The sequence below is a fragment of the Phaseolus vulgaris genome, chromosome 9 (genome assembly GCF_000499845.2).
Source record: "Phaseolus vulgaris cultivar G19833 chromosome 9, P. vulgaris v2.0, whole genome shotgun sequence".
In the NCBI taxonomy this organism is placed as follows: Eukaryota; Viridiplantae; Streptophyta; class Magnoliopsida; order Fabales; family Fabaceae; genus Phaseolus; species Phaseolus vulgaris.
In genome coordinates, this window is record NC_023751.2 from 30250466 (window position 1) to 30267531 (window position 17066).

The following is a 17066-nucleotide window of genomic DNA, read 5'->3' on the forward strand; positions in this document are numbered from 1 at the left end:
CCACTGTTCATATCAATAATTCAAATTCTGTGTACATCTCACTATATAATGTCCAACGTTGATGTAACTACACAATGACTACCAGATTCCTGTATCAAGGTTGCCAAATCGTAAATCATGAAACCCTATAAAATATATGTTAGAGAATTACCTTATTAGAGATTAAAATATTGTTATCTTATAAACTACTTTTTTCGTTGAGATAGATTTAAAGTTTACTTTTTAATATAATATTATAGTTATTTTAAATTTATTTTGGTAAGAGTTTGTTGGTTGATCAGATCACTCATTATCGAACTTTTATTGGACCATTTATAATTATATAGTTTTATGTATGAGTTATTGTTTTCGGCGTGAGAAATGATATGTTGAAGATCTTACATTGACTAAATATTAAAATATTCCGATTTTATGAGATTGAATTAGATTTATAGTTAATTTCTTTTATTATAGTTTTGATCAAGATGATTATTAAAAACTGAATTTTAAATTTAATTGAATGTTATAAAATTAAAAAAAATTAAAATTAAAATTTATTTATTTATATAATATAAAAAAAATTTATTTTTAGTGGATTTTTCGTGATAAATAAGTACATCGTGTTGTTCATTAATATTCTATAAACTTTTTTTTGCATATTGTTCATCCTTTCTACTTTTGAGAAAGAATCTCTTGTAGCAATAACTTACCTATTGCAGAAACATGCAAGATTTGAGACGAGAAGTTTCTTTAGCTAATGGCTTAGGCATGCGCATGCCTCTTTCGTTAATTGATCTTTAACTTTTTCCCCCATCCACCCTTCTAATAAGTGCGCATTTACTTCACAAACAATAAATATATTTAAACGAGAAATGCCGTTACTATTCTCATCATTGCCTAGGATACTACGAAAATCTTTCGAAAGTCCTAGGCCAAACTATCTTTGCTCTTGGATTTGGCATTGAGTAAAACAGGATTTAAATCCTTAACCCTGTTGTTTTTAAGGTCAAAAGTTTATCTCGCATAGAATAAACTATTTTTGATGACCAATACTGAACTACATGCTAAATTTAGGACGACAAGTGGATGCACATCCTTAAAGCATCTCCATTAATAATAAAAACAATGAAGATCACGTGGTTGACGTAGTTTTTAATTGATAACCATAATCACAAAAATGGAGATTTCAGATATGATGGGAGAGATTTGCTCCCAAATCAAACAAGCATTTCCCTTTATTTGCTCTTAATCTATTGCTTTCTTCGATGTCTTCTTTTAAGTTTCTTAGGTTTGTGTTGCGTGGATGTAGCTTTGAGAAAAAAATAATTCATTCTTGGGCGAATTATTGTCTATTGTTTTGCAGGCTTTTGGGTGTAATCTTTCAATGACTTCAATTATCTCTGTCCAATAATTCCAAAACTTCTTTTCAGCATATCATATTTTAATCTAAGGTTGATGCATGTTCCATATATAGTAGTCTATTTACAATCATATTATATGTGTATTTCCGAATTAAGTGCAACACAATTAACAAATATATAGTTAACTTCTGTTCATATAATTAAATTAATGTAGGGATGAAAGATGAAATGTATAAGTTCACTAATCTTCAATATATAATATATACGTGTGTATTTATTTATTTTTAAATTAATGCTTTCAAAAGACTCCATTGAAATAAGCTATGACAAAGAAAGAAAGAAAGAAAGCAAGGATGAAATTGATTTGCAAAATTGTGATGTTGATATTTGATTGTTGAATTGTGAGATCCTAAGTTTTTCAAACATTCCCTTTGCATTGAGAAACACCATTACTCAAAATTCCCGCATAGCACTGTTTCCCCTTCTACGGTGTACGAGAGAATTCATTAATGCTACCACCAATTATCATTTGCACGACACATGCCTTAAGGAATTAATTTACTTATAGTAAATCTTATTATGTTACAATATTTTTAATATCTAACTTTTATACAAGGCTATTATAAGAACTCTTTCTCAATGATATATTTCTTTTTTAAAAGATAATTGTTTTTATCATATGAAGTATTTTTTTATTTTTATAATCATTATCTTATTTAATATTTAATATTTATGATTTTTTTATTTCTTATAATTTGATTCCTTTGAATTAATAACTATGCAAGTGGGTATGTTTTGATTTTTTTTTTCATTTTTTTTATGGTTATCTTATTTTTCTTTGTTATTACATATATTATACTCATCTAAGTACTATTTGAGATTGGATGATCATCTAAATTTATAGAAGTTTTAACACTTCTTTTCTCACTTGTCTTTCATAGTATGATTCAATTATTTTTAATGTTGTATCCCTACTTTATCCTTTTTCTAGGTTGATCTTATGCATGCAATATGAGTTTCACTTCCTAGAGGAAGGGGACTTTCTTTTCATGAGCTCTTCAATTTTCCCTAAATAATTTGAGATTTCTTTGAGATTGTCCAAATTTAAACGTGCTCAACAATTTTTTCTTATGACTTGATAAACACGAGTACACAAGTCACTATTAGTCATCTTGACTTAATCCACTCTTAGACTAAGAACCTCAAATATTATTTGTTGTCACTATTGACTACACAAAGGGTAAAATCTAAGAAATAACTCTCGTTGAGGATATACAATTAATGTTCCTTTACAAGTGTTACTTCAAAGAGTGAATGATAAAATAATGTTTCTCTTATGTAATCCTTAAGAGGATGGCAAGATATCGATCAACTCAAGAGGTGCTTGAAAACTCAAAACCCATGGATGAAGGTCCATTGATGGTGAAAGGATGAAAAACACATGGGTTTGGTTGTGACATTCACATAACAAGGTAAGAAAGCAAAAACACGTTGTAAAATGAAATGGAAAATGAATTGAAGGAAGAAAATAGAATAAAAACACACCACCTTTAAGAGAACTCCCAAAGGAATAATACCATAAGATTCGCCACTTGAAAAGGCTTTTTAACATAATAACCAAAGAAATACAAGAAATCTCTCAACACTATCAAAAATAGTTGAGAAAATGAGCATTTTCATTAATATTTAAAAGTGATTTTACAAGAGTGCTTAGGTTCCTTTATATAGTAGATTTCATGACCTAGAAGAGGAATAAACATCGTTCAAGTGTTTACAAACATTAGAACACCTAAATGTAAACATAAGATTGCTTGAGTTAATGTTAACTCAACTAATGATATGATTAACACTTAGTTAATTCCTAATTAACCCTTGCACATGATAGTTCCTAAAATTAATGATTACACTTCCAATAAGCATATGTGACGCATAAAAAGGGTAAAAATCATGTGAAGTACTTACAACCATCATTATACTTATGAAAGTGACATATTTTGGTTATAAGTTCTTCATAATTTTATAGTTTTGTCTAATGTGTCTATTTGTAGAATATTTCAAGGAAATAAAAGAATATTCAATGATCTTTACAAAAAAAGATAATTTCTTTATTTCTTTTGCTAATTGTTTTTTATCATGTTTCTTTTATTTAATATTTAAGTTCATTTTCTCGTTCTTCTAATACAAAGACATTAATATGTTTGAAGAACTTTATTTAAAGTATATTAATGTGCTCTTCATGTGTCTTCATCACATGTTTATAATAGCTTAAAATATGATCTTTTGTAGAGTATTTGTTACAAAGTGGACCTTAAGCCTAACTCAACCCCATAAAACCGGCTCATGAGGTTGAGGTTTGCACCCACTTATATACAATGAAAGACTCTAATCTCTAGTCGATGTGGGATCTCCAACAGTATTGTTCATTTTGTTATCTATTTTGTACTTATACTATATCCTTAATCTTGAAGTATACAATATTTCTGGATCTAACTTGTTCATTGAAGCTTGTATCGATATATGGAAGGTCTTGTTTTCTTTATACTTGTGCTCAATATAGAAAAATATAAACAAAGGTGTAATATATAATATAACAAATAATATATTTGTATAGGGTTTTAACGATGGTTAAAAAGATCATATTAAGACGGTTTGGGAATTGTCGTTACTTCGAATGTCATTATAAATCAGTTGTTTATAACAACGGTTTTAGAACCGTCGTTATAAAACCACATTAAAGACACATGTAAAAACTTGTCGTTATTTTGCCAAATAAAGAATGAAAAAAAAATTAAAGACGATTTTGGAATCGTCATTATAAATGTATTTTTTTTTAACAAAAGTTTTATTTTTATATTTATACTCTAATACTGCGTAAAATATCAAATTTCCAGAACAATAATGCATGTAATATCATAATTTAAATATGAAAGTCTACATACAGTACATATAACATTCTACAAAAAGTTCTACAAATATATTGAGGTATTACCTAATCACAATCAATTCTAGGTCGCACAATAGTTGACATCAACTACATAACATAGTAACCACACTCATAATTTCCAGATTGTTTATTGCACTACAAGTCAAAATAAATGTTATTAAATGAATGAATGAGATACACTAAAGCGAGTGAACAAATATACTTTAAATATCTTAAGGTGCATCAAAGTGAGTTTTTTTTTTGCATTTGAACTTCCCCTCCCACTCAACATGTTCTATCCAGATTAAGCATTGAAATAATAAGTTTCATGTTAGAACACATAACATTATGTAATGTATGGGTAATAAATTTGTGAATGTAATATAATCATAATGGTTTGATAAATCTCTAATTTATACTAGGAAACATCATGCAAAATTTTATAATTTTCTGACAAGTGAAAGTATGGAAACTAAAACCTTAAAATACCTGAAAAATATCTAAATAATACTTAAAAATAAAATAAAAAATAGTAAATGGTGATTTTTTGGAATTTTGGTCCACCCCAATCCCCTTTGGTTATTGCCATGTGATTCATTACCTCGTTTCGAGCAACTTTCACTTTTTTCGCACCTTCATCCGACTTTTCTATAAGAAAATTATGATTGTTTGAAGTTTTTTCATTCTAAGTTTTGGCAACTCCAAATCTATCATTCTTCTCTTCAATGTCTGAACTGCTACATCAAATATCCATTAAATGAAGTTCTCACAAACCCTAAACTACTAACTAATCAACACATACATGCAAATATTTATTATAAAATTAATTAAAAAATTTAAAATACTAACCTTCTATAGTGGAGTTGCAGGTGCAGCCAAGTCCGCGGTGGCACCGTGCATAGTCCTGGTAGCATGTGGTGGACGTGTTGGTGGCATAAGGAAGGTGTTGCCATCGTCGAAGGGTTGGCGGCGGAGGCAGATTTTGCACGTGTGGATGAGAGATGTACACACATAGGAGAAATGCGCGCACATAGGAGAGATGCGCGCGCGAAGGTTTGACGTGTGGAGGAGGGCTGGAGCGGCGTTGATTGTGGTGGAGAGAGAGAAAGGCGCGGAAGAGAGCTTGGGGCATGGAGGGGGTAGGTCGAAGGCAGGGAGCTGGGTTGAGTGTAGTGGAGAGGGAGAGAGGTGTGAATGAGAAGAAGAATAAATGAGAGTGTGTAGCGCGGGATGAGCTTTAATTTTAACTCTTTTAATGACGGTTTCCAACTTAACTGTCGCTTCTTTGCCCACAACTTCTCATTAAGACAATTCTTTTTTTGAACCGTTGTTATTTTGCCCGCAATTCACCATCAACGACGGTTTAAAGACCAACCATCATTATTTATCAGCGCTTATTCACCAAAATGTCACCGTGCTTCTTTCTACGACAAGTTTCTATCAAATGTCGTTATTCACGATCATTTCTAAGGTTTTTTTGTACTAGTGCAAGTTTGATTTTCAAGGTGACAATTGTTAAAGAGAAAGGAAATCACGTCAATTCCTAGTTAGATAATGTGATACCTCTAAAATTAGTTTTTGTGAATGTTTCCTCTATTGTGAATTAATTTCGATGTAGTTTTTTTACTATATTAATTTAATTTTGTAAAATAATATATCAATAAAAATTATAAAAATAAATTATATTTAACTATTTAATATTTTCTAATATAACAAAATATAAATGTATTAAATATTTTATTTAATATATTTTATAATTTAAAATATTTTTATGAGTTTAAAAATAGAAATTACTTTCAATATTTTAAAATATTATATATTCATGAGTAATAATAAAAATATATAACAGAAAACTAATATTAATAATAATTTATAAATATTTAAAATTATTTAATATATTATCATTATTAATAAAAATGAATTATTTATTTTTGTATTAATTATTAAAAATTATTGTTGTAATAATTTATATAAATTATTACATTTTTTTACTAATAAATTGAATTGTGTAATTCATAATTAATTTTAATTTTAATTTTAATTTATATTCACATACATTTAAATAATTAAAATTAATTATTAATATTAAAAAGTGTTATTATAATTTAAATTAAAAACTTTTGAATTTATTTTATAATGATTTAAAATAATAATTTAAATTGAATATTTAAAATAAATCTTTCACTACAAGAAAAATCATTTTTAGCTGCCAACAAAAAGCGGGGACTATAAAAAAGAAGTCACTAACATGAGTGAAGTGTACTCAACTTGAACACAAAAATAAATGTCAAATATTGTGTTCACAATGAAGACCTTTAACTCGCACAAAAAATTATTAAAATAATAATAAATTAGAGTCTAAAATGGGGACACAAAGTAGATGCAATGAAAAAAGTTAAGTGACAGAATAATATTGAGTCTAGAATGGGAACACAAAGTGGATGCAAGTTAAAAATTATTAAAATAATAATAATAATAATAATAATAATAAGTTAGCGTCTAGAATGAGGATACAAAGTAGATGCAATCAAAAAATAAGTTACAAAATTATATTACGTCGAGAATGAGGACACAAAGTGAATGAAAGTTAATATTTTATTACATTTAGTGTAAATTTAGGCGATACTAAGGTGACGTGGACATTTGTTGTTACCTTAGCCCACACTATGTTATTTTTCGGTTTTGTCTTTATGTCCATTTCGCTCTCCTTAAGTGCATTTTACTCATTTTTATTTCCTAGGTAGTGTCCTCAATGACGACAATTTACTTACATATGTTTTCTCACATAGTGTCCCCAACGGTGATGCTAAGTTTAATTATTGTTAGAGACCACATCGACTAGAGATTAGGACATTTCATAGTATATAAGTGGGTGCAAAACTCACCTTATAAGCTGGTTTTATGAGGTCGAGTTAGGCTTAAAGTCCATTTTTTAATATAGTATCAGAGTCATTTCGAATATATCCAAGTGATTGCTTGTTGGGCTTATCAGGTCACCCGCTATCGGACCGTTATCGTACCACCCATATCTCAAGCACGAGTTGGTAGCCTCGGTGTGAGGGGGGTGTGTGCAAACCTCATCTTGTAAACCAATTTTATGAGGTTGAGTTATACTTAAAGTCCATTTCTTAAAAATTGTTTAATTTTATATCAATTTTAGTGTCCTTTAAACATACATTATAGTTAAATAATATATTTTATTTTATGTAGGCTTAGCTAACACTACTTTATAAATTTGTGTCTCATTATAGGCTTCTCTAATGCATAACGCTAAACCACATTAGTCTGATGTATTGTCTCTCTTGTGCACTTTGCGTCGCTCTTTTGGAGACTTTACCATCATTATTTCTTGTAGTGTTTATTATTTTATATTATTTTACAAGTATTTATGTGAAAGCTATTAATATTATTATTATATTCTTATTATTATATTATTAATATTCTTATTCTTATATTCATCTTAGTTCACAATTTATTAGAATATTATGTAATTTTTTTAACTTTTCATCCTCTAATTGATTTAGTTTTTTTAATACTTTACAACTACTACATAATACCTATTCTATACCACATTTCAACCAGGTATTTTTATCCCTTTTAGTTAACTTTATGTAGTTAGGTTTTTTGTTTTGTAAACTGAGAGAGAAGTATTATTGTAAGTTTTTTTTTATATGGATTTTTACAATATTTTTCTTGTTTGTTATTTTTTATTATTGAGCGCTTGGAGCTTTAACATATTTTATACCATATTGTTAACAAAAGGTTCATATTTCTTTTCTATTAGTTGTACTTTCCTTTCCTATTTTATTTTATTTTATAGCTTAAACTATGTATACTTGTATTCCTTTATCAACTGGAATGTAGTGAATTTGACCATAAGTTAAATAATCATATAATATTGGCTTTTTGTGATGTTTTTCTAAATTCAGTTTTACCTTTTCTACAAATACTTTGGAAGTCGCATAAATCTTTCTTAAGAAACCTTAGATTAAAAAAATATTTGTATAAACTAAGCTGAAAAAACATCTTCTTGATGTTTTAAGATTTAACACTATTAAGAATAGCTATCTTATCTTATTATGTACATAAATTATCCCACCATCTTTTTAATTCTCCACTAAATTCTTGAATTATTATAATTGCTCTAACTTTGTTACTACAATCTTTCATGTTAAATCTAATATTGGTTGTTCACTTAATCCATTTAAATTCTATTATCCTGATTATTTTGTACTAACTGTCCTCTTTCTTCAAATTGCACATCGGCTGGAATTGATTTTGGATAATAATTTTTTAGTTTTGGATAAGCTCTTATTTTATTTACAGATGTACGTCTCTATAGTATTTATAAAAGATTTATTTAATTTCTCTAAACTTTTCTATATTTCTTCTACTTTTATATCGGTGTTGCTTTTTAATTTAATGGATTCTTATTCTTTTTCTGGTACATTAATTAATTTGTATATAGGTTTCACTGGTGGTTTAATTAGTAAATAGTAGTTGAAGTACTAAGTGTATCTTTTTGCCCTAAATTTTATATTCTAATTAATTTTTTGACATTATTTCTAACGTAGTATTTAAATAATTTAATTGTAAATGTACTCTTTTTATATCTTTTTCTATCAATAGGTTTTCTTCATCTTTAATATCCTTAGCAGGTTGTATTATTATTTATTGTTGCAGAGGATATATAGATTATATAATACCATTGATATTGTTTAATATTTTTTAACTATTCAATGTTTTTTTTTCTAGAGGGGATATACATTTTTCAATGTTAAAAGGATATTCTATATTATTTTCTTTACTATAATTTGCAAACAATGAAAAAATATATATTTATTTCATTTTGTATTAAATAATTGTACTATTCTTTTCTAAATTTATTTGTTTGTTCTTTTATAAAGTTCATCATATTCTTTAATTCACCATTTGCACAATTTTACATGATTATTTTCACACTTAATAATGAAAGACACATATATTGTGATTACAACTAGTAAGTGAGGATATAACAACTCTTTTATCATTTACTATAGTTCACTCGGTCTATTTGTCAAGAAATAATTTATCTGTATGTCATTAGAATCACATAACATATGAAACTCTATTTTCACCTTTTAAGGGTATAGGAAAAATTATACATTACCCTAGGACACGTTAAAATAACATTCAAGAAATTGTACTACCATCAACCAAACTAACATATAGTCTAATTAGGTATGATGCTACTAGGATATTAACATATGTTCATGTATATCAAATATAGCTTATAAGTCTCAATTTCCCATTGATATAATGATTGAATTGTACATTAAGTTCACAAGGACTATAGAATAATATATGAGACTTCTAAACCCACCAATTACAAAATCTTTCATAGATCTCAATCTCGTCACTTTCATTAAAACAATACTTTTATTTGGAGTACTTATTCAATCAACCATCATAATAAAAAGTTGAAAAAAATTTGGTCTAACCTACCATCAAAGCAATATTTCAAATATAAATAAAGTAGAAACCATCATTCTAACAATCTTAACACTATTTGTTAAAATAAACAACATTACTTACAAATTTTAGTATTCCAAAAGAATTTTAGTATTCCAAAAGAGAGATATGATATTATTAGATAAAATCGTTAAGAGAGAAATATTATTACATAAAATCTTTCTAAGTATTAATATGTTATTACAACATTTTCATTTATTATTACGCGCTAAAAGTGTTTGCCTGTTATAAAAATCGTTTTATATGAAAACAGTTTTAGAGTTGTAATAATGTAAGTTATTTTCAGCTTCAACTTCAAATCAAATTATTTTAAAAAGATAATACCAATAAATAAAAAATTTTATTTTTAAGCCTACAAAACATTTTTTCATATTTTTATTTAAATTTTTATTTTTAAATTACTTTTTAAATCAGCTAACCAATGTTGTAGTTTAATTATTTAATAAAAAATAAAATTTTAATGTTCATTTTTCGTCTTAAAAGCCAATATTTATTTATTTTTTCTCTGGTGGTGACTAATATCAAATATTGTTGTAGTGGATAACATATTTTTAAGTGATCTACAATAACAATTTTTATCTTGTTAACATTGACAAAAAGAACAGCTTCGTAATAATGTATGATAACGGTCCTACTGTAGTAGGCAACACCAAAAATTGTTGCTTATGTTGTCAAATAATGCAATTATAAAATATAATTACTTATCTTAGAAAAAAGTTATTTAAATAAAATAATGATTTTGCCTTTACGAATATACAATATTATTTTCATTGTTAGACAGTGATTTTAACTTTTACTATGTCGACAACTCTTTCTAAAAAGAAAATTTTGAAAAAGTTTATTTTTTTCCACAATTACTAAGTCCTCTAGTTCAAAATAATGAAGGTCCAATAAGAAAAATTTTACATTCCTAAGTTATTCAAATAATATTCAAACAAGTTGTAATATCACTAATCTAAACGTAGTATCTTTACAAAATTTATAGAAGAAATTTTACGAGGGTTTTAAACCTAACTAGCTCTTCCATAAATTTCTTCCATAAATTTCAACCTCATCACTTTTATTAAAGTAATATTTTATTTTGGAGAACTTATCCAACAAGTTATGATAATGGAAAGTTGAAATGGTTTTGGTCTATCCTATAAGTATTATAATCATAAATGACAATCCAATGCAACTAGTTCTTTTATGAGCTATTTCATAGTAAAACGGAAGTACTATAATACGAACACCATAAACAAGACACAAAATCAAACTATTGGTGTCGTCTGATTCAAATTGTTGATCAACAATCCATTAATGACTCAATACAAATCAAAAGTGATGTTGACGTTACACAAATTATCAATTATTGAAAAAAAAACATCTTCATCCAAGCATATTCTCTGTGAAGAATGATGGAACAACATTAAATTGTTTGTCACCAAAATTTTTGCAATATAACATCTAATGAAATTATTTATGACTTGTGATTGAATATGTATTTGTTTCATTTAAATTATTTTGTTTTATCAATTTCATGTTATTTACTTGCATGCACACCTTTAACTGTTAAATAAATAAAATTTCAATTACTCTATTTTAAATATTTTATTTTTCAAATATGTTTATTTACAATTTAAAATTTATTTGTTATTCACTAAAGTGATTATTAATAATTTTTAACTTAAACTGTAAATAGTAAAATATTAAATAATAATCTATGAGATTTTTATTCTAAATTTAAAATAATTTTATATTTCTAATGTATTATTTAAATCCTTTAACAACTCCTTTTAATTTTTCTGCCACCACTAATTACACATTATATAGATCTAGTTGTATTTTATTTATATTATTTATTTTAAAAAATTAACTATTATTTATTATCCCGAACGGAATTGTTAAAATAATTTTAATAATATCAATTTATGTTCTACATTTAATTACATAAACCAAATTAATATTGATTTATTCAAAATTATTTTATTCTATTATTTGTATTAATTTAATTTTACTATATTATTAAAAAATTAAAAATAAAACCATATCAAGAAATTAATAATAATTACACTTTATGACATTTTTAATAACACTAAAAAATTTAAATTAAATATTAATAATAATTAATTGTAAACTTTATATTTTTAAATTTCTTTACTAATTTTATGTCAAATAATTTTAAGTATTTCTAAATTATTATCAGTATTAATTGTATTTTATATATTTCTTAATTAACTAAATATAATTTATTTTTACAATTTTTATTTTTGTGTTATATTAGTAAATTAAATAAATATATTATAAAAACTAATTTAATATGTACGAAATCTTCTAACTATAAATCATTGGTTTCCTAAATAAATTTTCACCATGCTATTTAAATATTTTTTAATTTTGGTTTACTTTTGGAAAATAAAACAAGTATCATTACATAAGGTTGTGGAATATATTTTTAGGAAAAATGATGCAAATATTAATATAATAATCATCACAAGTTATTATAACTAATATTGTATTAAATAGAATAATTAATAATCAATAATTGAGTGTTATTATTTATATGATTACCAAATTTGTATTCTAATAAAGTACACAAATTGTATTTCAAATATATGATATATATGAAACATTACAAGTGTAGATGATACAAGTCACACAAACCATGTGCCTAGCCTATAATTTGTTTTTGGCAATTTTAAACTTTTAAATCTCTCTTTTAAACGCTCAATATAACCTAATCCATACATATATATATATATTTTTTTGTCTTCAACTTTCAAGGCCAAAAGCTGTAAAGGGGGGTTTTGATCCCTAAACTCAAACGAATATACACTCGATCTACACAAACATGCACGCATAACCCATGATCAGGAACAATCCGAAGTGGTTGTGGTTGTGGTTGCGGTGGCGATGGGTTGGAAAATGATCGGCGCGCCGTACTGAGGGTAGAGCAACATGAGGACCGTCGGCGCGTGGCGATAGGTAGGGGCCAATTTGAAAGTGAAACGGGTAAGCATGATGGCGAGGGTGAGTTTGGTTTGAAGAAGCGCGAGGTTCTGTCCCACGCAGGTACGCGCACCGAGGCCGAAGGGGATAAACGCAAAAGGGCGGAGTGCGGCGCGAGACACGCCGTTGGAGAAACGGCCAGGATTGAACTCGGTGGCGTCGCTTCCCCACGTGGCCTGATCGTGATGAACGGCTAGGATGGGGATCAGGAGCTCCGTCCCGCACGGGATCTTGAACGCCCCTAGCTCCACGTCAGCTTTCGCCCTTCTGATGGTTGCGATTGTGGGAGGGTACAGTCTCAGAGACTCATTCACGATCATCGTCAACTGCAAATATCAAATATCGATAAATGCCAGAACATAATGTCACATATACTATCCTATTAATAAAAATTAAAAAAAAAAAATTAGATACAATTATAATTAAATACTACATTGTTACGGGAATCGCATTCTTCTGAAAAAAATAAATTGAACACTCAACTTACCTAAATCATATATATATATACACACTTTTATATTATAAATATAAATTACTTTGTTATTTTTATTAATTTTAAGAAAATTGAATGTAAATAATTTAGAATTAAATTGATAAAAAGTATAGAAGTGTTTTGATATGAGAATCGAGAATTGGAAGGGTGTGTGGTAAACGAAAACAAAAGTTGTAAGAGGGAAACGATAACACTGCCCCTACATGCTTCCTTGAGATAAGAAACAGAAAAGGCAAAAGGGCCGCAGTTGGGTTTCCTTGTGTGAGGAAAGCAACACAGAAAACAAGGGCCGAAGAGACAAAACATTATTTTTGTCTGAATCCCAAAACAAAACAAAACAAAGCCTAAAGATTATATATGATTATGCACAGTAGCAGTTGCTTACTGTCTTAAGCTTCACAAGATCGTCCTTGCCAGGGATGTCACGTGCACCGCACACCATCTCCACCTCCTCACGTGCCTGTACCTGCCACTGCGGGTGCATAGCAAGCAGAATCGTGCTCCACGTCAGCAGGTTCGAAGTCGTGTGTTTCCCTGCAAAGAAAAAACTCTTGCACTCTTCCACAATGTCATCAACCGTTACATTCACATTGCTGCTGCTGCTGCTGCTGTGCGAAGCCCGAATCATAAGCCCCAGCAAATCCTTCGCCCCTTTCGTATCTTCCTTCCCACACGCATTCTCTTTTCGTCGATCGATCAGCTTCACCAACGATCTCTTCATTTCCTTATCCAGTTTCCAAGAATTTAAATTCTTCCTCGTCGGAAAGAATCTACACAAAAACCAATAACAAAATATTATAATTCACTGCATCATCACTACTCTCATTCATTACACAAGGATTGTTTTGTTACCTAAAACCTGGAATCAACACTTTTTGGAAGGCACCAGCTGCTAGTTCCATTTGTTGGGCTTGTAACTGGAAAATGGCTTTGCCATCTTCGTAGCTGCTTCCAAACGCTGTCCTAGTAATCACATCTTCTGTTAAGGTTTGAAAACACTCCGAAACTTCGATTTCCACTTCACCCGTCTCCGCCATGCTCCTCCACTTCTCCATCATCTCAACCACGCTTGTTGCCATAATCGGTATCAACAACTACAAAGATTATGTATATATTAAAATAGAATAAAGAAAAGTTACATGATCAATTTAACACAGTGTATATATATATATTACTTTTAGATTCTCCATATGAAAGGTGGGAGCGATGATTCTTCGGTGGTGAGCCCATTTTTCTCCTTTGAGGCTGAGGAGTCCATCACCTTCAAGCTGCTTCACCAGTGGGGGAGATTCGTTTTTCTCGTAGAATTCTGACTTGGAGGTGAAGATTTCGCGGATGAGGTCTGGATCAGAGATGGTGACTCGAGCGGTGGGTCCAAACCAGACGAGGAATGTTGCACCTTTATCAAATTCAATCATGTTTTAATCAATGAATTAATTGGCTGATTATGTAATTTCGCAATTGAAAGACGGGTATGTGTAATTTTGCATTGATTGGATTATTTTTATATGGTTAGGAAAAAAATGAGACATTTTTACATGAAGGTGGAACTATCACAGAGCCTTATGTAGGAAGTGTGAAGTTTGTAAAATGATGAAAGAAGCAGGAAACATGACAACCGTTGGTTTCAGAGGATGCAAGGACGGTGTAGACCCTACAGCACAGAGACATTAACAGAGAGGTGGCAAAAAACAGAAGGAGGAGGGAATTGAAGAAGACAAGTCAATTTAAAAACGGTTACCAAACATATACAACTACATTGTCACAATTCAATTCCCCATATAACAACACAAGAAAAATAAGACATGGGAAAGAGCGCAAAATCAGATGACAACTTCGCATTCAACAAATTGAACTAATATTTCATAAACACTAGATACTGTGTACAAGTAAGAAGGGTTCATTAATAAGCTGAGAATTTTTTTTATGAGAAAATAAACTAGGAAAAATTGCTAGCTTGATTTTGTGTATCTGACATCTATGCTGGACAGGAATCGGTTCCTAATAAATATATGATTAACATACAGAAGTTAAGCTCAATTAAGGTTTTAAGAAATTGCAGTAGTCACTGTCACTATTACTCATACTACAGGAAGTTATGGATAAATATGACTACAATTGTGATTGACTGTGAGTTACAAAGCTCAGAAATGGCGATGTTGTGGTCAAAGTCCAAGTAGCGGATTTTGGGCCTTGTTGGATTACTAAAAAGATGTATCAGAGGCGTTAGGAAAAACAGAGAGAAATACAGAAAAAAAAGGGAAAAGAAGAAAAAAAGTTGATAGAGAAAGGAGGTGGTGCAATAAACAGCTACCCGAGGAAAAGAAAAGGCAGAAAGGGTTGCAAAAAAAGCAATCTTTCTCAAGAAATGAGGCCTTGAAAAGTCTCGAAATTCTCGAAGAAGAAACATAAAACTAGGAGAAGTAAGACATCCTTTGAAGAGTAACAAGATGGGTGAAGAAGGGTCTGAATATATTCATGCAACGAAAACGATGCCAAGATTGAAGACAATGTATATGTGTAGGAGGGAGAGTATGTGTTTGTGAAGGAGAGAGGTAAGAAAAAAGAAGGTACCGTAAAGTTTCTTCCAGTGATGGTAGAAGGAAAGGACTCTAGGGAGAATGTTGTGAGAGAAAGGCATGGGTTGAGAAGAGGCTTTGAGCATCATTCCCACAAGTTCTTGAACATTTCCAACGAAGAAACGATAAGGGGGTCCTCTTATTCCTTGGTTGAAGAAATGTCCTTGAATTTTCCTTGGTCTCCACCAGAAAGAGAGTGCTACCTTGAGCAGAAGTAGCAGAGTGATGAGAAAGACAAAAAGAATCTTAAATACTTCTCCCATGTTGTTTTTGGGCTTGAAATTCAGTGTATGTTTGATGTGTTTGGGAGCAGCTTTTGGGTTTGCTTTCTTATCTGTGCTTTGGTTGTTAGTGTGTTGCCTTTATAAGATTTGAAGGAAGACACAGAGAGAGGAAGAAAGAAGAGGAGGCAGAGAAAAGATAACCAGGACCAGCGGCGTAGGGGCCGCCATTGGAATTCTAATGGTCAACCAATTTGAGCTTATTTTATGGAATCATTTTTTCATACAATTTTACCCTTATCTTTTTTTGTATAAAACTCTACAATGTAAAACACAATTCTATTTTCCCCTTAATAACATTTTTAAATCATAACACGAAATTCATGATAAAATTAATTATCTAAAAGGTGAAAGAAAATAACGGATAGAAAAAGTCATCATTACAAAATACTACTCAAATTATACAATATTTCAAATAACCTTTTTATTATAAGGTAGCTTGCTTTTATTTACAGAATGACTGTAAGATAAATATAATAATAAAAAATGTCAACACACTTATAATATTATCTTTCTATTTTCGTTAGTACTATAAAAACTATAAAAACATAGGTGGTGTATCTCTATTTTTATTTTCATCATTTATATTTATATATATATATATAAATATATGTTTAATATTATAATTTGAATAAATTATATTATTATTCACACATTTATATTAATATTATAAATTTATAATTCACTTTAATAAATACGAATTAGTTATCGAAACATATTAGTTATTTATGATAAATTTACAAAATATCATATAAAATTACAATGTCATAGTTTTGCATTAATAAATTTTAAGACACCAAATACTTTAAACTATTCTTTCTTTGAGTGTTTCTCTCTTACTTCCTCTTAAGGTCTTAATCTTAGGAGGAGATTGAGAATGACTCATTATGAGTGGTTTGTGTACTCGTTATAACTAAGAGTGATTTATATACTTGTTTATAATCAATTTTG

The 17066-nt window shown here is 28.9% G+C and overlaps 1 protein-coding gene across 1 annotated transcript; it reads right to left on the reverse strand.

Moving 5' to 3' along the window:
- Positions 1-12345: 12345 nt before the first annotated feature.
- On the reverse strand, positions 12346-16295 carry LOC137822561 (cytochrome P450 734A1-like). Its single transcript, XM_068627466.1, has 5 exons — positions 15830-16295; positions 14431-14654; positions 14108-14349; positions 13641-14025; positions 12346-13088 (listed from the first exon to the last, which is right to left on the reverse strand). Exons 1-5 carry the CDS (start codon positions 16095-16097, stop codon positions 12624-12626), a joined length of 1584 nt encoding a protein of 527 aa, XP_068483567.1. The 5' UTR covers positions 16098-16295; the 3' UTR covers positions 12346-12623.
- Positions 16296-17066: the final 771 nt, after the last annotated feature.